Source organism: Lethenteron reissneri, chromosome 13 (genome assembly GCF_015708825.2).
Source record: "Lethenteron reissneri isolate LAM-NWPU_2019-01 chromosome 13, ASM1570882v1, whole genome shotgun sequence".
Taxonomy (NCBI): domain Eukaryota; kingdom Metazoa; phylum Chordata; class Hyperoartia; order Petromyzontiformes; family Petromyzontidae; genus Lethenteron; species Lethenteron reissneri.
The window spans coordinates 5525519-5549788 of NC_083791.1; the positions used below are offsets into that span (position 1 = coordinate 5525519).

Consider the following 24270-nt stretch of genomic DNA (forward strand, 5'->3'; position numbering starts at 1 on the left):
CCTCCCTGCATGACGCGATGAATTGATTCTATTCGGGGTAACGAGTCGATTTGAATAACAATTATTGTTTCTTTGTTTGTATCGTCTGAATGGTCTGCCTCCTATATTCTGCCTGTGCTGTCTCAATTTTTGCCTAAATGTAAAATGCACATTTGCATCTTTCCACTTGCCGACATGAATAATGTAAATATACTTTGCGTAAATATAAATGAATCTCTCATTACACTCGCGATCGTATGCGCACGTCGTGAGCGGAATAAAACAAGGTGCGGCCCTGCAGTTTCTTTCTCGGTGCTGGCGGAGGGCCTCCACACGAGCAAACGTTAGAGGGTAATTGGCCTACCCTTCCACGTTGGCCAGGCGTGTTGGAAAAGGTGGCCGTGTACCCACCCTTTACCCCACCGCCACGTGGCCTCCCGATAGACTCGCCTGCGGTGTGAACCCATTCTATACGGCTTGGTGACCAGAGTCGGCAGGGGAGCGATTGAGAAACTCGCACCACCGATTCCGCACCTCCGATTCACGCGATTGGCTACGTACGGTGTGGAAGAGGTTCAACAACACATGCTTACGACTGCCGTGCCGGAAGGTGGAATCAAGCCGGGGACCTCTCGATTGCAAGTCCAGTGCGCCAGAGGTCGCAACCGGGTACCCGATACCCGTACCCTACCAGATACCCGGCTACCCGTACCCGGCCGGGTACGGGTAGCCGGGTACCCGTTTGCGACCCTGGTGCGGCCGGGTACGGATAGACCGTGAGTCACTGGTGAGTAACTGTTTGTCACTCATTTCCCAACGTCTTGTCTCTTCTCACAATTCAAGTTCCTAGAATCAACCCACCCGCGCCTGCAACATGGCTTCATCCCAGAGGTCGCAATCGGGTACCCGATACCCGTACCCGGCCGGGTACGGGTACGGCCGGGTACGGGTACCCGTTTGCAACCCTGGTGCGGCCGGGTACGGGTACGGGTAAGGAATCAAAACCCGTTTGCGACCTCTGCAGTGCGCCACTGCGGCAGCTCCCCTGCGAGCGTAAACATCCATTTAAATCGATTAGTTATTTCGTGCCTACGCAGCAATATCGTAAATTATTTAACTATTATTTTATAACACTTTAAAAATCAAACATTGTGAGAGCGATACTGTCCTGGTGCGCAGCGAGAATGGTGGTCTTCCCTGGATACTGAAACACCGACGCTGATTTTATCAAGCGAGGACTGCCAGCCAGGCTGTGGATGAAAGTAATTTGTCTGTTACTGTTATCGCCTCTTATTTTTTTTACTTATTTCATTTTACTTTCGGTGAACCCAAGCCGATATCAAGACAGATCGAAAGGACTGCCTTAATACATTTTGGCTTTTCAATTACTTTCCTCCGCAAGGGGCGACCTGAGAGCGAGAGATACCAAAATGAGAGAGAGTGCTCCGGAGTAGAGGGGAAGAAGAAAACTATTCGCAAAATGGGAATAATCCAAGTGGCCTTGTGTTGGAACCAGTGGTGGCCCGGTCATTCAGGGCCTGCGGCGCCAGGCCCCACCAGCGGAAAAATTAATAAATAGCAAATCCTGCACATTGTAAAGTGAATAAACTGCAGATTATTCAATGCTTTACACTTACTCAAGTACAATTTTGCTCATAACTCTGAACTGGAATGCACCTTCGATTAGCACGGTGGGCTACGTATGGTACATTAAAAGTTCTCCGTACGTAAAAAGGGCCGGTGTGCTCGCTAGCCGCCGCTGGTAAACACTCGTCTAGAAAGACAAAGTGAGTGTCCGGGCCTCTGTATCGAGTGTGACTGTGACTGACTGTGTTGTCTGTGCTCGTGTGCCCCTTTAGGGGCGATTCTGTTGAGGTATTGTGGAGACACTGACCCTGGCAAAAAGAAGATTGATGCTCGTGGTTATCGCAGGCTGCAGTGGTTTACTTATACGATCCATAGTTTTGGTTGCATGGCCGCAATCGTCCGACCGTGACTTGTATCTTTAATTTTTTATTCATGAAGCAGATGTGCTCAGCGGCCTGTTGATGTTGTCATGTGGTTGGTGGAAGAGAAATGTCAAAGCCTGGAGGTGCGATGTTTAGACGACGTCAGGGCCGGTTGCGCTTGGCCCCTTTCCTTGCTGTACCCTCCTACTCGTGCGCTTGTCAATTACCGCGCTTGCAAAGTGACATACAGATGCCGCCTCCCTCTCTGACCTGCGCAGGCTTCCGTCACTCCACATATATATTACCCAGCAGCCACCACTTTACACGGCAGAAAGATCAACGGACATCGGTGTGTTGAGGATGAATGCTACCCCAACCGCCTGGTTCACAGTGGACGCTAAAATATCTGACGTCGTTCAAAACGAGTAGGCCATTGTGTGCCGGCGTCGTGGGCCAAATTTGCCAAATCTGAAAAATGTTCTCGCAAATCACTCGATTAGGAATTGCAATCAGCAGCTGTCGGGCCCCGTAGTGTGAAACTACTACCATCGTTTGTGCTCCTTGGCAGGCACAGGGGAGGTCGTTCGAATCTCGACGCCCAACTGATCAGTTGAACTTGGCTGCCGTGTGTAGCTTGTCGATGGTCTAAACGCGGTTGCAAAAAAATGGCGAAAGAATCCCACTGCGTTAAATTCGTGCTGAACAACGCGCGGGAAAATCCAAAAACACTTGGGGAGAAATGTCCTTGAATTCGCGTTTAGAACGTGGGAGGAAGACTGAAACCCTACTGTGCGTACCATGGGATGATGCTCAGCGCCGTGATCTCCTGGGTACCCCGTAGCCCACCTCCTACAACGCCCGGCAAGCCCTGGGGATCATGTACCGATCACGCTCAGATTTGATGACAATCGGAAGCTTTCCGTGCGACTTTGTCATTGGGAAATCTTCCATACGGATCGCACGCTGCGTTAACGTCAACCTCCTTCCTTATACTCCGTGGACGCGGAGCCGATTTGTGCATCGAACATCGTTTTGCGCGCACAAGGGCAGTCGGCCTCCGTCACCTGCGTGTTCGTCACCGAACGTACGTGTGCAGCGCAGTGAAGCCTACCGCTTTTGCCGTGTTGCACACAACAAGGTTATTTAGAGGCTCCAGCGTTTTGCACGCAGCCAGTTCCATTGGGATTCCCCCCCTGAATATCAGTGGCACGTTCAACTCTCGGGCCCCTCTCGGCAGCCTGACCCTTAGCCTCGGGCCGTTCCATGCGGACGAACGGGGTGAAGCGGGAATGCAGGCGGCTCTCGCACCACCTCCCCCGCGGCGCTCACCATCTGGCAAGAGAGCTAAGAGCACTGTAATGTCCGTGAAGTGCATTATATCCAATTAGCCGAGGTGAACTAAGGGTTGTAAAATCCCCCCCCCCCCCCTGCAATTACACTTTAGGATCTGGTAGTTATAGAGCGGTTGTATTTTGCAAAGCGTTATGGAGCCTCGTTTTTGGGAGTGTTTATGCACACCTGCAAGGCTTATGTCTACATGTAATTTTTTATGATTCCTCATAAGCAGAGGTGCTTTGGTCTAAAAGCGGTTTTGATCGAATTTCAAAGTAAAAATTATTTTCGCTTAAAATTTTGTTCCATGCAATCTTAGTGTGGTGGCTGGAGGCGTAACGTTAGAATGCATTATTCATGCTTTCATCGCTCCCCTTAGGCTAGGAAATTCACAAATGGTAGCACCCCGCACCCCCTCCTGAGTTAGAGAGAATATCACACTGGGCTACTTGCAGGGGGGGTTATGCATCAGCGCTCTATTGCGTGTTTGATAGCATATGTACCATTGCATTGCGCTTACAGGTTCAAGCAATCACTTCAAGATGCGGTCTCAGAAAGCAAATTAGAGATATATCGTAGATGCATACCGCAGCTGTGCGTGTCCCGTGTTGTCTAATGATAACGCTCATTAATTGACCGTTGACACCTTAAATTTCGATTTAAAGCTTTCGTGACTGCAGGGATTCATCTTCTTGGTTCTTTCGGTAAAGTCACGTAGAATGGAAATAATAAAATTTAAAAAATAAAACATAATCAAATCATTCCATTCTACGTGACTTTTCCGAAAGAACCAAGAAGACGTTGACACCTTGATATATAGAGGACTGCAGAGCTTGGGGGGGGAGGGGGATTTGGCACTGGCTCACTGCTGCCTTTCTGCCTGCCTGTTGTTCTTCTGTGCCCACGAGTCGTTCTCTCTCTTCGAGAGCGAGCGACTAATGTCCGGCGTGTTACAAGTTGATACCGTTCGCAATATGCGTTTGCAGTTTCGATCGTGATGAAAAAAATTACTTTTAAATCAGCGCCAAGCTCCGTCGGTAACATTGACCTTGTATTTACACACGTAAAGCGATTACATTAGTAAAACCTCAAGCTTGAGTTGTAACTGCCCCGGCAAAGACAGTCTATGTTTGTCCACTATCATCTGCAAGAGAAAAGAGCTGTTTGTTTTTCGTTTGAGCGTTTCCTTTAAATTTGCAGCTTCGTAAAAATACGTTTAACACGTTGTAGGCTTTCGCGACCAATATTATTCATAATAAACGTTTTTGGGTTAGATCGCGTTGTTTATTAATGTGTCGTAACCCTACCCCACTAACACCACACTTACTAACACCCGCACTTATGAACACCTGCACTTAAGAACCAGCTTCCATGATTTTAAACTCGAACTTGCACATTTCATAACACCGACCGTGCGGGCATTTAAACGCGGTACATTATTGTTTTCCGACTTACGAACCGTTCGACTTACGAACGGGTCTCGGGAACGAGTTACGGCCCGTGACGCCGGCCCGCCCTCTGCACCCTCCGCAGGCGCTGGTGTGCGACGTGGAGGCGGAGAGCGTGTCGTTCGGAGTGAGCGTTTCTCAGCACCCGCCGGCACCCGTGGCTCTGCGGTCGTTCATGGCGCGCCTCGCTCCACTCAGCGTCCAGGTGAGAGTCGGTGTCCAGGTGAGGTTGATGAAAAACAGAAATGAAAATGCAAAGGCGAACTAAAATATTCGGGGTCAACTAATTGGAGGTCACAAGACATCTGAACCACCCTACGGAGGCGGCAGTGCAGCCAAGTCCATTGTTGTACTCTACTTTCTATGCTCCCACATCTATGCCACCCACCTTCAACCCGCACTGATCAGCGTGGTGAAGTATGATTTGGCCCTCATCCAGCAGTGGATTGATAAAAGGCGCCATGGTGCGTGCGCGTACTTGCTGCCTCTTTTGCGTGTTTGCAGCAGCAAAAATGTACGTGATTCAGCGAGGTGCCTGGCACGTTGCGTGCGATGGGGGTAAAATGCGAGCGCCATTTGCTACCTATTGAAACCTCCCAGTTAGATCAGAGTAGAGCGTAAAATAAATGTCCCTTGGCGGAGCGGGAGCCCCTGCTAATTCCACGCAGCCGATTCGGCGTCCGTCTGAATATCCTCAATGGAGAATGTATGAAGTGCGCCGCAGTGGTGAGATGTTAACGACCTTACCTGGTATACAGGAGGTTGTGGGTTCGATCCCGACCCTGCTGCTGTATATTTGGAATTTGCATGTCTCTCTCCCCGTGGTTGTGTGGAATTTTCTCCGGGTCCTCTGGTTTTTTCCTCCACACTTAGACTTTTCGAGTGTCTGCTATAAATTTGCACATGGTAAGCCACTAGGTTGAGCTATCATTTGTGGCCAGGTAGCTATGTAGCTCGGCGAGCTTTACCCGGTAAAATAAAATATCTTCTTGGTTCTTTCGGTAAAGTCACGTAGAAGGGAAGTAATAAAATAATAAAAATAAAACATAATAAAACAATTCTCACGACGTTTCGGCCACAACGCAAGCAGCCGTCCTCAGGTGAAAACCTGGTTGCATTGTGGCCGAAACGTCGTGAGAATTATTTTATTATGTTTTATTTTTATTATTTTATTACTTCCCTTCTACGTGACTTTACCGAAAGAACCAAGAAGATGAATCCCTGCAGTCACGAAAGGTTAAATCGAAAAATAAAATATGTTTAGTTTTCAGCCGAGCAGGCTGCGAGGTGTTCCCACAGCTGGCGTGCAGGCCTGCCTCTGCAGCGCTTTGTCCGAGATAATGATCGGGAATGGCTCGGAGATGTGACCGATAAGCACACCCAGCCGTGATGAGTGTGGCGCCTGCCTCGATTGGTGACCTATGCCGGTCTGTGGGTTGTGCACCGCGGTGAAGCCGCCCTCACGCACGTCTCACCTCTGCTCAACCTTAAGCACATTCATACTCTTTGGTTCTTTTGGTAAAGTCACGTAGGTATAAAATAAAATAAATGTATTTTCTACCTACGTGACTTTACCGAAAGAACCAAAGAGTATGGATCCCTGCAGTCACGAAAACTTCAAATCTAGACTTAAGCACATTTTTATTTTATATTACAAGGTAAAGCTCTGGTCACAAGTGATGGCTCAAACGAAGTGGCTCATCATGTGGACATTTATAGCGGCCAAATACTCCAAAGGCGTGTTTCGAAATGAGGAGGGAAAAACCGGAGGACCCGGATAAAAAAATTCACACGACCACGGGGAGAACATGCAGACTCCAAATGCACAGGCGTCAGGGTTGGGATCGAACCCAGGACCTCCTGTATACCAAGCGAGGTAGTTAACATCTCGCCACCATGGTGCCCCTACGGCCCAAAGGTGGATCCACTGCTGGATGAGGACCACCTGACTCCGTGTGGGTTTCGGGCGCTTTATTTGACCGCACTTGGGCAGGCTGGTCAGTGAGGGCTGGTGAAGGCATAGATGTGGGAGCGTAAAAGTACAACACAACGATCGATTTTGATGCGCTGCTCTTTGCTGCCCGCAGCGATGTCACAGCCTCCCAAGCGCCTGTGTCAGGCGGGCGTGTGTGGTAGCTGCTTATCTAAGCGCGATCCAGGCTCAACTCCTCCTGAGCTTGTAAGATCTGACAAGATTGGGCGCATTCCAGGCGGTTTACTCATACGCCGGCACACCTTTACGATGTGCACAAATATCCCCAATAATTGTTTAATGGGTGTGGATGCCATTGTTTTTTGGCATTAGCTTAGCAAGTCATATTTATACCTGATGGCATTTGTTCTGGAGCATTACTAAAGTGTGCTTTGAAGCTGGCATTCGAGAGAACAGCCGGTCACAAGAGCGAGCGGATCTTTACGCGCTGACGTCAGGCGGTCCTTGGCGAATCGCTTGCGAACGGCGCTATCTTTTCTGCCCACACGCTCACAGCTGGTGCTGCAGGTGGAGGAGGTGAGTCCGGGACAGGTGCTGCTCACCTGGAAACCCACGACGAAGCCCCAGGGCCTCAGCCTCACCCTCGTGCCCAGAGGGCAGCGGGAGGTACGTAACCCAAGTGCTTCCACGCCTCTCGGTCTCATCATCCACGACGATGCCTCGAGGTGTCACCCAGCAATATTAGTGGGCACATCGCGGTTAGTCGATCAGCGGATGGCGTGCAGTGGAGTGAAGCGTGTGTCCTCCCACCTCGTCCAAGACAGTTGGATGGAAGTGTAGGCCAAGTATTCTCTACAGCGGCTCTAGAGGTCCTTTTCATGGAGGTCCCTTCTGCCAGCCCGTGGCATGAGCAAGTCATTGCAGGGCTGTACCTTTACCTTTCGTAACGTTAGGCTCTGTGCGACTGTGTATGGGAGGAGCGGCGGTGGAGCGGTTAGCGCGCTGCGAACCCGGCGACGCGATTTCGATTTCTGCTCGGGGCCAGCACCGGTGACGATTATCTGCACTGGTCCTGGGCCTCTCTTAGGTCGACTCGGCCTCCAACGAGTGCCTGGTGTGGTGTGTAAACATCGCCACTGGGGAGACAAATGTGGCTGGGTATGGTGCTGGCCACCCACCCCCTCGTGTGCCCTGCCGCCCTTCATAGTCGCTCTTCATAGTCGCTCTCTAACAGCACTTGCCCCCATGTTCTGTTAAAGGCTATACGGGGGATCTTTGTCTTGTGTGTATGTGTGTGTGTGCAGGGAGCAGCGGGTGGCAGTGTGGATGTGCCCACAGTGACCCAGCTGGTGAAAGACGCCATCCTGGGCGCCCAGCCGGCCGTGCTGCTCACGCTCAGCCCCTACCGTGCCGCACAAGTGGGTAGACGCTTCACGTCCCGCTTGAGCGACTATTGCGTCAATTACTCGTCCGAAGGGCGACGTCGTTCGGTGGTTGAACGCAGGGCGCGGGCGACAAACCCGCACCCTGCGCGGTGCCAGAAATCAAACCTAAAGTATTCGGGTTGAAATGCGCCGATGGTTTAACGCGCACTGCATTGTGGACCCGCATATTTGAGTTTGATTTCTGGCAGAGATAAGGGTCCGTTGCACCGGGTGCTCATAGATCGGTCGTCGTTGAAAGCGATCCGAGTAATCCGTATTGCTGCTGGATTGTGGAATGATAATAAAACGCTCGGCGGAGCTTGGGCACGGCGGGTAGCGCACTGTACTGTGAACGTGGCGAATCGATTCAAAATACATGTTTTGAGTTTGATGCCAGGCCCACGGGTAACACCAGCGGAGAGTGATATTTGAACGGTTCCTCGCACTGACCAGCACGGTGGAGTATGGTCCAACAAGACGACGTGGGGAGGTCTTTGTCTAACGGCCGTCAAGTGGGGAAAAACCCCACGCACCAAATCACAAGTACAATGTGCAAATTCTTAAATGGAATAGCTTGGACAAAAACCGCGTCATTCTGGTGCAAAACCGCGACCCGCAAGCCATCGCACGGAGCGTGCATGCACCTCGCAAATTACCGCGACGCGGTAATTTGCGAGATGAAGCAAAGCTGCCAAATACCTGCCAAGGAGTGGGACCCGCGTGGTCACACACACGCACACTCACACACGCACAAGCACGTGGGTGTGTGAGTGGGAACACTGTGGGCGACGTGTCCTCGCGTGAGTCTGTGCGTGCTCGCAACCCATTGATCCGCGACCGCTTCCACTCGGCCGGGCTTTCTTCTGAGAAACGCTGTTTCCCCCCCTTCCCCCCCCCCCCTCTCGCTTCCATTAACCAGCATTAGCGCCCGGCTGAGCCTCGGTGTAGGAACCTGCCAATAGCACTCAAGCCGTCGTCCCCGAAGTCCGTTTATGAACCGCGCCGACCGTTGAAATCAATGAGGGGCACGGGATTGTCCGTCACGCGGAGAGTATTTTAGAGGTCAAGTTCTCGCCGCGGGCCAATGTTGCTGATGCTACCGGACATCATCATCATCGTCATAATTTCCTTCCATCAGCTAAAAGCTGCAGCTCTTAAAAAAGTCTGCACCCCCGACCTCCAGGATGAGTTTCGAATTTAAATAAAAAAAATGAAATTGGAATTTCAGATTTTTTTGGAACGTTTTTTTTTACGGACCTGTCAGTGCTTATTCACGTTTTGGTAATGATATAACGCGCCTTAGCTGTTCTTAAAAGTGGCGTCACAAAATGTCACGTGACACCACTTTTGGCGGGAAAAGCTCAGACGTGACGTCAAGTTAATGAATTGTTTCGGAGGTAGTTTTTTGTTTTGGATTTCCAGAAATGACATCGAAGCAGCGATGAGACAAACACCCCTTGCCATTTGGAACTCCAGGAGAAAGCAGTGCACTGCCGTGTTTCGGGCGATTTCCCTGGAAGATTACAGCACAGGACTTCTTCTGAAGTTCACTTCAATTGACTTCTTAATCCATGTTAGGGGCACGCTCATTGTACGTCCTGCGAAGAGTGTAGCTAACTCGTCGATCAAATTGGTGTTTTGAATTCGCTCGGCAGCAACCTACGATTTGGATCAAACGCTTTTGGATGCTCGTGAACAACAAGAACATTTGCTGTCAGTGCTGGTGAGGTACGGTCGAAAACCCTCGTGAATTTTCGTGGCCGAAATTAACAATGACCAGACGACCACCTCGATAAGCTGGGGGAGGTGGGGGGGGGGCGGTGTGGGGTGGTGGAGGTTCGGGGTTTGGGGTGGGGGGGGCTAGAAACAATCCCTTGGCAGCTCGCCACAGCAGCTGCTGCCGCCGCTGTGCTCCGTTGTGCCGTTTGTGCGCGTAGGGCGCTGGGGTCAAGCCGGAGGGGCTGGTGACGTCGCCGCCAAAACCTCCCCGCCTCGTCGACAAGAAGCTGCTGCTGCGGATACAGTCGGCGACGGGGGCGCCCGCAGGTGGGAGCGGGGGGGCGGGCGGGGGTGGACGTGGGGGGGGGGCGAGGGGGGGGGACGGGGGGGGTGGACGCGGGGGGGGGCGGGCGGGGGTGGACGCGGGGGGGGGGGACTTCCGCTGCACGCTGGCGCAATAAGCGGTGGTCGCTCTCAAGGGACCTAGAGTCACCTCCGTTGTCGGTGTCGCATCAGCGGCCTCGGGACCGCTCTCTCTCAGATTCCCGCAGCGGCACTTGTAGCGCTGGCCGGCGTTCACGCAAGAGGCACACTTCGACCACCACACCGCTGCTTGCCTCCCACGTCTGCTCGGCTCTGGAATCTCCCCCCCCCTTCCTCCATCATCTCTCTTCCCAAGTTCTTCTGATCAGCCGCTTCGTTGAGCTGTCATTTGTGGCCAGGTCACTTCTGAAAAAGAGCTGTAGGTCAGCGGGCTTTTCCTTGTTAAATAAAAATAGTTTTTTTGTGATTTGCTTAACTTTCCTATACTTTGCACCCACCTCTACTGGACATCTGTGAAAAGATGTCTAGCTCATCAGATTCCTGCAGTGTAAATAAAGATTCAAAACACGATAGTAGTGGGAAGCACAAGAAAGGCAAACAAATCACCCAAAAACATACAAATAAAACTAAACCATCCCCATCCTACCAGGCCAAGTCCACTGATGTATCAACTTATTCTTCAGAAACGACCTGACCACAAATGACGGCTCAACAAAGTGGCTGACCATGTGCAAATTTATAGCGGCTAAATCATCTCAATGCATCTTTCTAAATGTGGAAAAAAACGGACTCACCTGGATAAAAAACAAATATCCACGCGACCACGGGGAGAACACGCAAACGCGCTTTGTGCTCCCCTTTCTTTTGATAACATCGACCGTGCACAGCGAGGGAAGGGGGGCCCTGCGTGAAGTAACATTTCCCCACGCCCCCGTGCAAAGCGGCGAGTAGTGACCTTGCGTGGTGGTCTCGCCGGCGCTTGCAGGAGCTGGAGAGCTGTGCTGTCACGTGGAGATGAACGAGCCGTCCCAGCAGCACCGTACGCGCCCTGTCCCTGGCACCACCGCCAGCCACTCGTGGGAGCAGAGCTTCTGCTTGTGAGAGACGCACACCGATCGCTGCACCCACATCTCACTGGTACCACCGGAGCACTGGTTCTACTAGAACACTGGTTCCACTAGAACACTGGTTCCACTAGAACACTGGTTCAACTTGAACACTGGTTCCACTTGAACACTGGTTCTACTTGAACACTGGAACACTGGTTCAACTTGAACACTGGTTCCGCTTGAACACTGGTTCTACTTGAACACTGGTTCTACTTGAACACTGGTTCCACGAGAGCACTGGTTCCACTTGAACACTGGTTCCACATGAACACTGGTTCCACTTGAACACTGGTTCTACTTGAACACTGGTTCTACTTGAACACTGGTTTCACTTGAACACTGGTTCCACTTGAACACTGGTTCCACTAGAACACTGGTTCCACTAGAACACTGGTTCCACTTGAACACTGGTTCCACTAGAACACTGGTTCCACTAGAACACTGGTTCCACTTGAACACTGGTTCCACTTGAACACTGGTTCCACTTGAACACTGGTTCCACTTGAACACTGGTTCCACTTGAACACTGGTTCCACTTGAACACTGGTTCCACTTGAACACTGGTTCCACTTGAACACTGGTTCCACTTGAACACTGGTTCCACTTGAACACTGGTTCTACTTGAACACTGGTTCTACTTGAACACCGGTTCCACTTGAACACTGGTTCCACGAGAGCACTGGTTCTACTTGAACACCGGTTCCACTGGAACACTGGTTCTAGTTCACAGAGTGTGGTCCCCTGGCCCCACCAGTGGAATCGTGAGTTCAATTTCGATACCTCGTTAACAGTGGGGCCACATTCAAACATTGGTCCACGTGAAGCGGTGATCCACATTTCATCGAATTCACGCAATTCTTGACCGATCCAGCCATGACCTTCACAAGTTGAAATTCTAGAAATCCTAAATTGAGATTGTGGAAATAACAACCAGATCATCGACCACGTGGTGAACCAACCACTGTGAACTTTGACAACGGGGGCATTGTACATCATCTGAAATCATGGTTTGGCTAAACTGATTTAGGCTTGAGCTTATCAGTCGCTATTCATCCGGTCATACTCGCAGAGAAAGATTGTACCAATGTCACCATTGTGCACATGAGCCAATACTGAAAGTTCATTATCACCGCAGTCATTCATAAACACACTGCCTTTTGTCGAAACAATATACCAAATTATTATTGTTATTTGGAGTGGGCAAAGATACACAGCAGGTGGAAGGTTTAATTAAAGTGGGAGGCATCATTTTTAAATTCAGTGGGCTTGAAAAGGCTTAAATTTGAAAAAAAAAGCAATCTAGAAAGCTTCGCTGCTTCATTGCCAAGAGCTTAGCCAGAAGATTAGAATACAAATTGAAACCAGGAAAGAGAAACTGATTGTGAAACTAATGCATCGCATTGTTTGCAATAGAAAGTTTTTTTTTTAAATAATGTAACAAAACACATCTGATCAGGAAGGAGCAAGCGGTGCAGTGCACTATTAACCTAGAGTTCAATTCCTGGCCACTCCTAACATGATCAGTGGAGACCAAACTATTGCCTGCACCAAACCACACTGATCATTGGGGTGAAGTACGGTCAAACAATCTCCCACGACCAATGGTGAATTGACAAAGGGCTGTCAATAATCATTGTTATATTTATAAATTACCTAAGAAAACACGTGTTAACACAGTGACCAAACCACTATTGGAACCTCCGTTGCCAGTAGCAAAATATGATCATTGGTTTTTTACCCTTTTATCTGGCAACTAAACTGACACCTTTTTTACAAGGAGTCATGTTTGCATTGACCACAATACCTGCGGTCGGAATGCAAACAAAAAACACAACTCTGATAATGTATGCACTGTCCTTTAAATTGATTTGTCCACACCCGAGAGACAGCTTTTCTCAGAGCCTAGTCTCACATGGTGTTGGACCAGATGTGCGTATTTTGGCGTCATCGTTTTGTTGCCAGAAAAAAAGGGTAAAAAAACAATTAACAGTGACCAAAGTCAAGATTTCCTTGTGCAGAGGAATACCCACTGATCGTTTGTCTTTAGAATCGTAAACTAAGAATGCGCTGCTCTGCCAGTAACGAGCCCAGCTTGCAGGCATGGTCCAAATCATGCCAAAATTAAAATATTACTGTACTCGCAAATTACTTAATCGGAATAACAAATGGCAACATCAGCACGACTCGCAGGCTAATGCCCACACGCAGGCCACTGCTGCGTTCAACTTGTTCCACGCAATTGCCGTGTAGCACAAATGCGGGGGATTATTATCGTCATCGACGGCCGATACGTGTTTACTCCCGACCGGCTTCTATTCCCAGTGACCTGAACACGCGCTCCAGGGAAATCCGACTGCGGCTGCTGGACACCTCCAAGGGAAAGGAAGGTACGTCCACCCAAGGGCCGCCTTTGGCCACTGCGTGTGCAACTCGCCGGTGCCGGACATCTGTGCAGTGCCCCACGTCTGTTGGCTTTGCGGCGTACGGCACGACCTGCTTGTATGCTTGTAACAAAAAAAACCTGTAGAGGTAGTTTCGGTGGCTCAGAGGTCAGAGCTTTGAGCTGTGACTCTGCCGAGAATCCTGGGTTTGAATCTGGGTAGGTGCTCGTGATTAAGCTGCTTTTATCAATTGTCGTGAGTTGACGGTGCGTGTCTGGTTTTCTGATGACAACACGCATATTTAAAACGACAAAAACAGGGGAAATGAAAAAATCTTGTGTGTGCGGCAGAGTTTAGAGACTGTATGCTGCTATAATCGTTCGTACCAAAGGCTGAGGAACAAAGAAATAAGAACATTACTGATGTAGAAACATTATAAAAGGGCTGCTGTGGTTTGAACTCGGAAAGAGAATGAAAATGTTCGGAATACAAGTACTGGAACCACATACTTGTGTAGAGGGAACGAGAATATTTCGCCGCATTTGTGCTTTCTGTAGCACCAGTGATAATTGACAAGTTAATCGCAGGCCTCCCCACCCCGTGCCGGCTTGCTCGTCGGAATGCGCGTGCGTGCGGGTACCCGCGAGAGCCGCCGTCGACAGCTGCCACTGCCGCCCGCGCGTGTCCCCGCAGGCGTGTGCATCGGCCGTGCGGCGGTGCCGCTGGACGTGGGCAGAGCGCTGCCGTCCGGACGCCACACCCTCACCCTGCTGCCCCCGACGGCAAGCCCGACCGATCGAACCCCGTCACCCCTGGCAGCGGCCGCCAACGTCACCCTAGAGGTGCGTGTGGTGCTCCTGCTGCTACCGACGCGGTGGCGAGATGTTAACGGCCTCGCCTGGTATACAGGAGGTCGTGGGTTCGAGCCTGACGCCTGTATATTTGGAATTTGCGTGTCTCTCTCCTCGTGGTCGTGTGGATTTTTCTCCGGGTCCTCCGGTCTTTCACTACAAATTTAGAAACATGCATTTAGAGTATTTGGCTGCTACAATTGTCCACGTGATTGTACGCCTCTTCGTTGAGCTATCATATGTCGCTTCTGAATAAGAGCCATATAGCTCAGTGGGTCTTACCTGGAAGAATACTTTTTTTTTAGTTTTAAATAGTTTTACTTTAGTTTCATCTTGGCACGCTCTGCTGATTCTCTGAGCGCTGTGGGGGAGTTCCCCTCTCCCGAGATGGAGCTGCCAGTGGGGCTGAGTTCACCTCGCTGCAAACGGCAAGACTGGGTGGAAGGAAAACTCATAGAGAAGAGCCCAGGCTTTACTACAGCACCAGCTGTGCACACGGTGGGAATTTAGACCGTGTTGTTCTTCCACATTTGGGGTGGCACAGTCGTTGACGTGCTGCATTTTTAACTCCGGAGATACGAGTGTGATTCCCAGCCCTGATTGACGGTGGCGGTTCAAAGGGTGGGGTGATGGGTGGGTGAATGCCCTCCAACCCTTCTTCACATCCAGAAAATTGGTATTGTTTTGATGTTTAAAATAAAACTGCATTGATTGTTCTTCTTACATTAATAAAAAAAATATCAAGTACAACTTTTTTATTTTACCAGGTAAGGCCCACTAAGCTTTTAGCTATTTTTTTTTAGAAGTGACCTGGCCACAAATGATAGCCCAATGAAGTGGCTTATCATGTGGAACTTTATAGTGGCCAAATACTCGAATCCCATGTTGAATCTAAATGTGGAGGGATAAACTGGAGGAGAAAAATCCACGCAACCACAGGGAGAGAGACACGCCAACTCTGTATATACAGCAGGCATTAGGGTTGGGATCGAACCCACGACCTCCTGTATACCAGGCGAGGTATTTAACATCTCGCCACCACTGCACCCTAAATAAGTTCTGGACTGCCCGCCTACCTTGGAAGGTTTTGTAGATCTGTGTCTGCTAGCTGATATCCGTGGCGATTGATATCTGGTCCAGCCCTTCGCGACATACCTTACCCGCCCCCTTGAGCAGTCTGTGGATGTAACACTTCACCCGCCGTGTATGTATGTTCCCGATTCAGAGTCGTGATTCTGTACAATAATTGATCAAAACAAATTACACCGTGATTAATGTCGCTGCCTCTCGTGGCTGGATGGGGGGGGAGGGTCGTGTGGACCCAACACAGAGTTGTGTACAGCCCTTTGTCAATATGTTTGGTACCACGGTGGTGAGATGTTAACTACCTCGCCTGGTATGCAGGAGGTTTTTGGTTCAATCCCGACCCTGATGCCTGTTTGGAGTTTGCGTGTCTCTCTGTCCCCCCGTGGTCGTGTGGCTTTTTCTCGAGGTCCTCCGTTTTTCCCTCCACATTTAGAATCAACGTGTGTTTTAGAGTATTTGGCTGCTATACATTTACACATGATAAGCCACTTAATTGGGCTATCATTTGTGGCCAGGTCGCTTCTGAAAAAGAGCTACATAGCTCGGTGGGTCTTGCCTGGAAAAAATAAAAATAGTTTAGTGTTTTTGTTTAGTTTCATTGCTGAATGCAGACCCTGCCCCCACAAGCCGTGTCGGTGACGGGGGTCGCTGATGGGGGTCGCTTAACCATATTTCACCACGCTGATCAGTGTGGCTCATGTGAAAGGGCCGGTTCACGTATCGCGTGTCACTAATGTTAGCCGTGTCCAGGAATAGAACTCGGGGCTCCGGGTTCAAAGCACGATGCACCCACCGCAGTCGCACCACTCCAAAACATGCGACTTGAAAGCCATCGATTCTTACTCGTGTGATACGGTGCGAGCATCATGAGCTTAAACATGAATCGACAGATCACTTAATTGTGACACCTACAATTAGGACATATGCGATACCTGTGATTGGTAGCTGATTGAGGATAGGTTTTCCCCTTTTTGCTGGCAACAAAACAGCTGTGTTAAGATATTAAAACACCAAACTGAAACCTTTTACAAGGAATCGTGTCTGCATTAACCACAATGCTTGTGGTCAGAATGCAAACAAAAAACATACTCTGACAGTATATGCATTTGCTTTGAAACTGATTGGGCCACACCAGAGACAGCTTGTGGACCAATCAGTTTCAAAGACAATGCATATATTATCTGAGTACGTTATTTGTTTGCATTCTGACCACAAGCATTGTGGTTAATGCAGACATGATTCCCTGTAAAAGGTTTCGGTTTGGTGTTTTAACATCTTAACACAGCTGTTTTGTTGCCAGCAAAAAGGGGTAAACCTATTCTCATATTTTGGTACTGGCAAAGGAGGTCCCATGATGATGAAGGTAGCTGATTGTGTGATATAACCTACTCGTGCTGAATGTACTTCATAGCTGTTTTATGAATGTTTAACACGTAGGCTTTCGTGACTAATATTATTCATAATCAACGTTTTTGGGTTTAGATCGCGTTATTTATAAATGTGTCGTAACCCTCCACCACCCGACACGGCCAATCAGTAAAAAAGTGTCACGTTGACAAAAGACAATTAGTTCACTGCTTTAGCCCACCGGTGTGTTGAAGCGTGAAACCACAACAATTTACAATTTGAGTACGACGTTTCGCTGGTAATTGCATCCAGCATCATCGGGCAATTCGCTTCAACACACCGGTGGGCTAAAGCAGTGAACTAATTGTCTTTTGTCAACGTGACACTTTTTTACTGATTGGCCGTGTCGGGTGGTGGAGGGTTACGACATATTTATAAATAACGCGATCTAAACCCAAAAACGTTGATTATGTTTTATGAATATTCGTATCTACAGTATACACACATTCTCTGTTCAGAACCACCCAGCTTGCCACGTGTGCACGCATACTTGCTGCATGCTCTCTCTATAATTAATCCGCGTCGGACAGAGTAGCGACGACGCGGCGGTAACCACGCCGGAGCCCGGTGGGAAATTTAACAAAACGGAAGTGGCTTGAAGCCTCCAACCCAATGATGTAACGTTCCTCTGACCAGCACAATAATGCTTGTACTCTAGCAGCAGTCTCCAATCCGTAGGACGTGACTCTCCCCGCACCCCCCCCCCCCCACCACTACCGTAGGATGTCACAAAGCCTTTCAGTGGGCGGCGCAGGCTGCACCATGGATACTGTGCAGGAGAAATGTTGGCAGCTAATGGGGAACATTGGCGCCACGTTGCCAGTGATGGATCCATGGGGGGATGGATCGTGTTGATCCCCGCCCCCCTTTCACTCCCTTGAGACCTCAAAATGGGTTTTAAAAAATAAATTGAATCTGTTTAATGTTTGTGTTAACGTAGGGGCACAGTAACCATAGTTGTCCATTCTGGACGGTGGGTGGGGTGATGAGGGGAGGGGCAGCGGTTGTGGGGGGGGGGCGCTATGCCAGTTGAGTGCCACTGCATTGTACAGCTCAGCGGTTCTTGCAGCCGCTAGCATTGCCACTTTGAGACCTCCTGTAAACTACCAGAAAGCCCCTTCTGTTGAGCCAGTGGTTTTGATCTTGCACCTGGTTTGCAATTTTGACCAAGTCTTCCCGGCCTCAACATGATCATTAACTTTAAAAAGACCTTATCACCTTACGCTAACGCACTCCCCAAGTCTAAAGGCACCTCGCGAGAGCATTCAATTCAATCAAATCCAGAGGCAAGAGCGCCCTCTACAGAACGCGTGTCTAAAATCACACATTAGACAACCAAGATTTGAACTCGCAACCTTGTGGCAGCTGTGCGGAGCGGTGGTGTGGCGCTTAGCGCGCTGCGCTACGCATCCAGTGACCTGGCTTCGATTCCCGTTCGTGGCTAACACGAGTAAGGATTATCTGAACCGGCCCTGCGCTTCTCCTATATCGACTCAGCCTGAAATGAGCATCTGGTGCGATGTGTTATTATTGCCACTGGGGAGACAAAGGCGGCCGGGCGTGGTACTGGCCACCCACATCCCCTTCGCGTGCCGTGCCGGCCTTCGTAGCAGCAGCACTTGCCCCAGCGGTCTATGAAGGCTGTACGGGGGGGCGTGTATCTTTGTCTTTGTGTGGCAGCTGTGCTACCAGGAGGGTGGGGAGGCGCGCTCCCCAGGGACGCTGGTGGTTTCGGGTCGCCCGGCCGCCACTCCCAGCAAGAAGGTGGAGATGGAGCGCACGGTGATGGCGGACGGCACCGTTGTGACCACCGTGACGACGCTGCAGACGCGCGCGGGGCGCGGTACGCCCAGTGGTGAGCAACGCGTGAACGCACGCACGCACGCGTGTGAACGCACGCACGTGCATGAACGCTCGCATGCACACGCGTGCGTGCACGCTTGTGAGCACTGCAGCAACCAAAAACGGCTGCTGCCGCTCGCCGCTAAGTGGCGGCGATATCGTCACGGCACTTGTGCCAGGCCGGAATCACTTTCAAGCCGTCGCCCCAAGTGTGGAAGGTCTCGCTGTGGCAGGAGGTCTCATGGGATAGACCCAGATGATGTTACGGGTGAAATTACCGGATGGATGGCACCGTTGTGCCCACCTTCCTGTGTTTTAGCTGTCTGGCGCTCTGTTCATCCTTGTTAGCATCACTCCTGTGCCTTGATTTCACCACGTGAACACACACACACACAGATGTTTCTATGAATCAGGGTTTGCTCTCTGGAAGGAAAGTGGAGTACGAGGATAAAAGCCCACACATATAAGGGGCTCACGCTCAAAGCACCCCACACATAGATTTAAGGATCCGTTGCTATGCTGCCATCTCCTGGCCATCTGGGAGCCCTGAGAACGATTGTTTAAGGGCGCTTTATAAATTATTATTATATTACAGCACCTGTAATTCCTCGGTTGCCTCCCATCCAAGTACTCATCATTATCAACCCAGCTTAGCTTTTGAGATCTGGCGAGATTGGGCGCATATAGCGGTTGATTCGGTGGGAGGCCGAAGAGGTTTGCGTTTTTCACCGAACACTTGGAGGAGTGGTGGCACAGCGGTTAGCACGCTGCATTGCGAACCCACCCGGCGACCCCAGTTCGATTCCCGCTCACGGCTAAGACCAGTGACGTTTATCTGAACCGGTCCTGTACCTTCCATAGATCGACACGGCCTCAAAATTAGTCCCTGATGTAGTGTATCAACGTCGCCACTCGGGAAACAAAGGTGGTCAGGTGTGGTGCTGGCCACCCTCCCCTCGTGTGCCGTGCCCAGGCTTCATCGATGCTACATGCTAACGGCATGCAGCATGATAATTGGTTTTTTACCCTTTTATCTGGCAACAAAACTGACACCTTTTTTACAAGGAGTCATGTTTGCATTGACCACAATACGTGCAGTCGGAATGCAAATAAAAACTGATAATGTATGCACTGTCCTTGAAATTGATTGGTCTACACCCGAGACAGCTTTCCTTAGAGCCTCGCATGCAGCATCTATGAAGCATGTTCAAGCTATAAGGGAGGGGGGGGGGGGTTGATCTTTGTCTTTGTTTGCTTTTGTGTTGACCACCACCGGCTCGCGTCCACTGTTTACGTCGCGCCTGTCACGGGACACGCGACCGTTTGTCTTCGGCGCTCGATGACGCCGTTTTGCGTCGGCTCTCGTCGGGCGCACGCGCGTGCAGACTCGCCGGCTCGCTCGCCCGTGAAGGTCACGGTGACGGAGAAGAACACCGTACAGGAGGAGGGGCCGGCGGCGGGGGAGTCGCAAGGCGGCGCCACCGCCGCTTCCGCCGCGTGCACAGGTCCGTTCCACCGCTGTCCCGCTGTGCGCCTAACACCGCTTCGTGCTCTTGTCATTGCACCCTGCCCCACGCGCCTGTCTCGTTCTCCTGCATCTTCTGCCTCCACCCGCATCGTATGTGCGTGCGCGTGGGGGGGGGGGGAGCGGTGGTGTCGTGGTTAGCGTGCTGCGCTAAGAACCCGGCAATCGGAGTTCGATTCCCGCTCACGGCCAACACCAGTGACTATTATCTGAACCGGTCCTGGGCCTCATCTAGGTTGGCTTAGCCTCAAATAAGCACCTGGTGCGGTGTGGAAACGTCGCCTCTAGGGAGACAGGCAGTCGGACTGTGGTTCTGGCCACTCACCCCGTCGTGTCCCATGCCGACCTTCATAGTGTGCTCGCTAACAGCACTTGTCCCAAACAGTCTGTTAAGGCTCTACAGGGGATCTTTGTCCCCTTATTCTGGGCCCTGCTCCTAACTTGTGCTTGGCTTTTGTCTTCATCTCAGCCCCATCGGGTTATATTAGCCTTGTTCCTTTTTACACGCTTTCTATTAACTCACTCTGTGTGTTGTTGTTGTATCCTCAAATCTTGTAACTCAATTTTAACCCACTTTCCAATGTGGTATCGACTGGAAACTTGGTATACTTATGTCGTACTGATGACACTACTCACTACTATATTCTATCATTAAAAAAAAAAATTGTAAAAATTTTTTTTTTTGTTATGTTTCGGCTTGGGTTTAATTGTCCACGCTCAACTGACGTTGGCTGTAAATCACCACGGTTCTTTACGTTATGGCAAGCTTCGGGGCCACTTCCTGGAGTCGTGGAGTTCTTCCATTACTAGAACGGTACATTTCATTAAAGCGTGTTTAAATTATTTTTTTTTAAATACAGTCAAACCTTGATTGATAAACGAGCGAGGTCTTGCAATACGAGTAGTACGTGTATACGCTTTGTCTGCCGAGCGTCACGTGATCACAACTGATATACGAGTGCTTTGGATTACAAACACGTTTCCGCAACGAATTATGCTCGCAATCCAAGGTTTTACTGTATTACTTGTACTCTCATCATCATCATCGAGGTGGATAAATGATCTGGCACCCGCACACCTGGTCCTTCGGCTCGATGTTCAGACGTGCCGTGGAACGGGCCTGGAATATGAACCCGGAAGAGGAACTCTTTGCTCGAGCAAAGTTGCACACCTTGGTGCGGCATCTCAGCGCTGACTCTCGGGCCTTGAGCCCCAGGTCACGTGGGATGCTGCATGTGATTGGTTGTAGTGGACGTCGTCAACACCCGCCGCCAGTAATATCCCTCCCCTTAAAAATCTCCGGGCCTGCGTTCCTCTTCATAGTTGTCATTCTGGTGAACCGTGCGTGTGTTGCTCTTCTCAAATTTTGGACTACTTGCAGTTCTTTTCCCGAGGTGTATTTCAGTTTCTAAAGATCCTTAACCATCCAAACCGAGTCGATATCTGCGACGACTCCACAACAGAGCTGCGCGTTAACGCTCGCTCGGTGACGATTGTCCGCCCGGCGGGGGGGGTGGGGGCGGGGGCGGCCATGACCCTCTGACCTTGTCGGCCGACCCAACCAGACGTGGCGCTGCAGCACAACGGGATGGACGCCGTGGCGGAGACGGCCATCAGGCAGCTGACGGAGTCGGCGCTGCGGAATACCAAAGCGACGCCCACCAAGCGCAGCACGCTCATCATCTCCGGCGTGTCCAAGGTGACCGGGGTGGGGGGGGTGGGGGGGGCCGTGGGGTGCGAGCCACGTGACGCGCTCCGGCAGCGGTGGTGGAATAAGACAAAACTAAAACTGTTTTTTTTTTTGCCAGGTACGGCCCCACTAGCTCTTTTTCAGAAGTGACCTGGCTATCACAAATGACAGCTCAACGGAGTGGCTTATCACGTGTAAATTTACAGCAGTCAAATACTCTGAACGCATGATGTTCATTCTGAACCGGAGGACCCGGAGACAATTCCACACGACCACGAATATACAGGCGGCAAGGTCGGGATTGAACCCACGACCTCCTGTATTCCAGGCGAGGTAGTTAACATCTCGCCACCGCGGCCATGGAGTGCGAGTTTGCCGCCCGTCGCTGAGGGTAGGGGATCGAGGCACATTGTCCACCCTGGTTAACACTGCGGGGTGTGTTAAAAGTCAAGTTGATGTCCATTACATTTTTTGCTTAAACACATGGCACCTTTCTGGCACCAAATCTGCCTGCCTGCTTCGTGGTGGACGTTGAAGATGCCATGACGCGATTCGTAAAAGCGGAGGTCGTTTGTGCCGGCGTCACTGGTCGTGCAAATTTATAAAAAATTTTAAAAGTTACCCTCTTGGGAAAACACGACGCTTAGCAATCATCGCCCCCGACTGCAAAACTACCGCACGGACCGTGTCTGTGAAACGTAGCGCCTTCATGACAGCCTTGCGCTGTAAGAATCGCGCGTGTATCAAGTGCACACACGATTTGATTGGAGGGAAGGAAAGCGGGGAAATCTGCCAGCAAACATGTCAGACGTGAGGCGGTACTGCCTTCCAGCTGCTTGTTCACACCACTGCTTGTGGAAAGGGCCTCGACGATAATAGCGGTGGAGATCCCCTCGAGAGGCTACCGGGCCTACCCTTCCACACTGGCCCAGATGGTCTTGGTAGAGGAGGGAATATACCGACACTTTACCCCACCGTACTGGACCTGCCGATCGACTTACTTAACCGCGGTTGCACCCCTTTATACCGCGGTGGGTGCCCAGAGGCAGTGGGAGGGTGCGGACTTCAGAAACTCGCACCATTGTTTCAACTGCCGCCCCTGGAGATGGAATCAAACCAAGCGTCCAGTGCGCTAATTATTACGATACCACACACACACAAAAAAGAAAACATTCACTTATTAATTAATGTAAAAATATAATAAAAAAGGCATTCATTGAATACGGCGCGTGCGGTGACTTTGCACCTGCCCCTCCCACCGCCCTGCCGCTCCCCACGCAGATGCCGCTAATCCAGGACGAGGCGGCCCTCTCGCAACTCTACTCCATGAACATGGACGGCGACGACGCGGGGCCCTCTCCGCTTCCGCACCACTACCACCACCACCCCTCCGCCGCCACCACATCCTCCTCCTCGTTGCCGTCGTCGGTACAGCAGCTGGCGCTGTGCGGCCCACAATCCCCGCCGGCCGCCAACTCGACGGGAGATTCGTCGCTGGACGCGGCAACGGCGGCGGCGGCGGCGACGATCGGGGCGGCGTCGTCCTCTCCGGCAGCGGTGGCGGCGGGAGGGCAGCCGTCCATGTCGGACGCCGACTCGGAGCGCGGATCCACTGTGGGCTTCGAGACCGGCAGCCTCAAGGAGCACAAGGGTGCGGCCTCCCCTCCCTAGAGCAGCAGCGGCAGAATAATAATGTTAATAATGTTTGCAGTTTTCTGGCACTTAACCCCTTTCCCGTTCCGGGACGACTGCAAGTTGCAGGGTGGGACCCGTTCACCGCTGAACCTCGGAACGCGCGAAGCGGTTCAGCGGTAATTTTATATAGGGAGGCGTGGCGCCGTTGTTTTTAAAGACATTGTACTCACCGCAGAAAACTGTAGCCACACGACCGCTGGCAACATACTGTGCCACACGCCCTCCCCGCATGGCCTTGTGGGAGCCTCGGTACCGATAAAGAAAAACTGACGACGTACATGTACGTCATAGGAACGGGAAAGGGGTTAAATGCCCCAGCAACTCAAAGCGCGTCACATGTCAAACACTCTAAGTGGACCCAGTAGTGGCAGCTGTCTTTGTGCAGTACATGGTAACTTAGCACCGGCCTACAAGCGGGGGCGTGAGTCTGCCAGTAGTTGGGCGATGATTGTCGCTACCTGTAATCCCAGTTGGGAATTTGAGTGTTATTTTTTTTTCTAAATTGCCAAATGGGCCATGTCGCTTGCGCTTAGTAGTCTGCTCATTTTCGAATGTCAAGGGATTTCGAACGTCCAC

General features: G+C 50.9%; 1 protein-coding gene across 1 annotated transcript in view; it reads left to right on the top strand.

The window, feature by feature from the left end:
* Nucleotides 1-24270, top strand: part of C2CD2L (C2CD2 like) — a 92184-nt gene that overhangs the window by 62132 nt on the left and 5782 nt on the right. Inside the window, exons 4-14 of the mRNA XM_061550902.1 lie at nt 4794-4913; nt 7197-7307; nt 7946-8059; nt 10003-10111; nt 11094-11205; nt 13540-13604; nt 14292-14440; nt 18623-18797; nt 20170-20289; nt 21875-22008; nt 23281-23650. Coding sequence (XP_061406886.1) covers nt 4794-4913; nt 7197-7307; nt 7946-8059; nt 10003-10111; nt 11094-11205; nt 13540-13604; nt 14292-14440; nt 18623-18797; nt 20170-20289; nt 21875-22008; nt 23281-23650 — 1579 coding nt within the window. The remainder of the gene's footprint in view (nt 1-4793; nt 4914-7196; nt 7308-7945; nt 8060-10002; nt 10112-11093; nt 11206-13539; nt 13605-14291; nt 14441-18622; nt 18798-20169; nt 20290-21874; nt 22009-23280; nt 23651-24270) is intronic.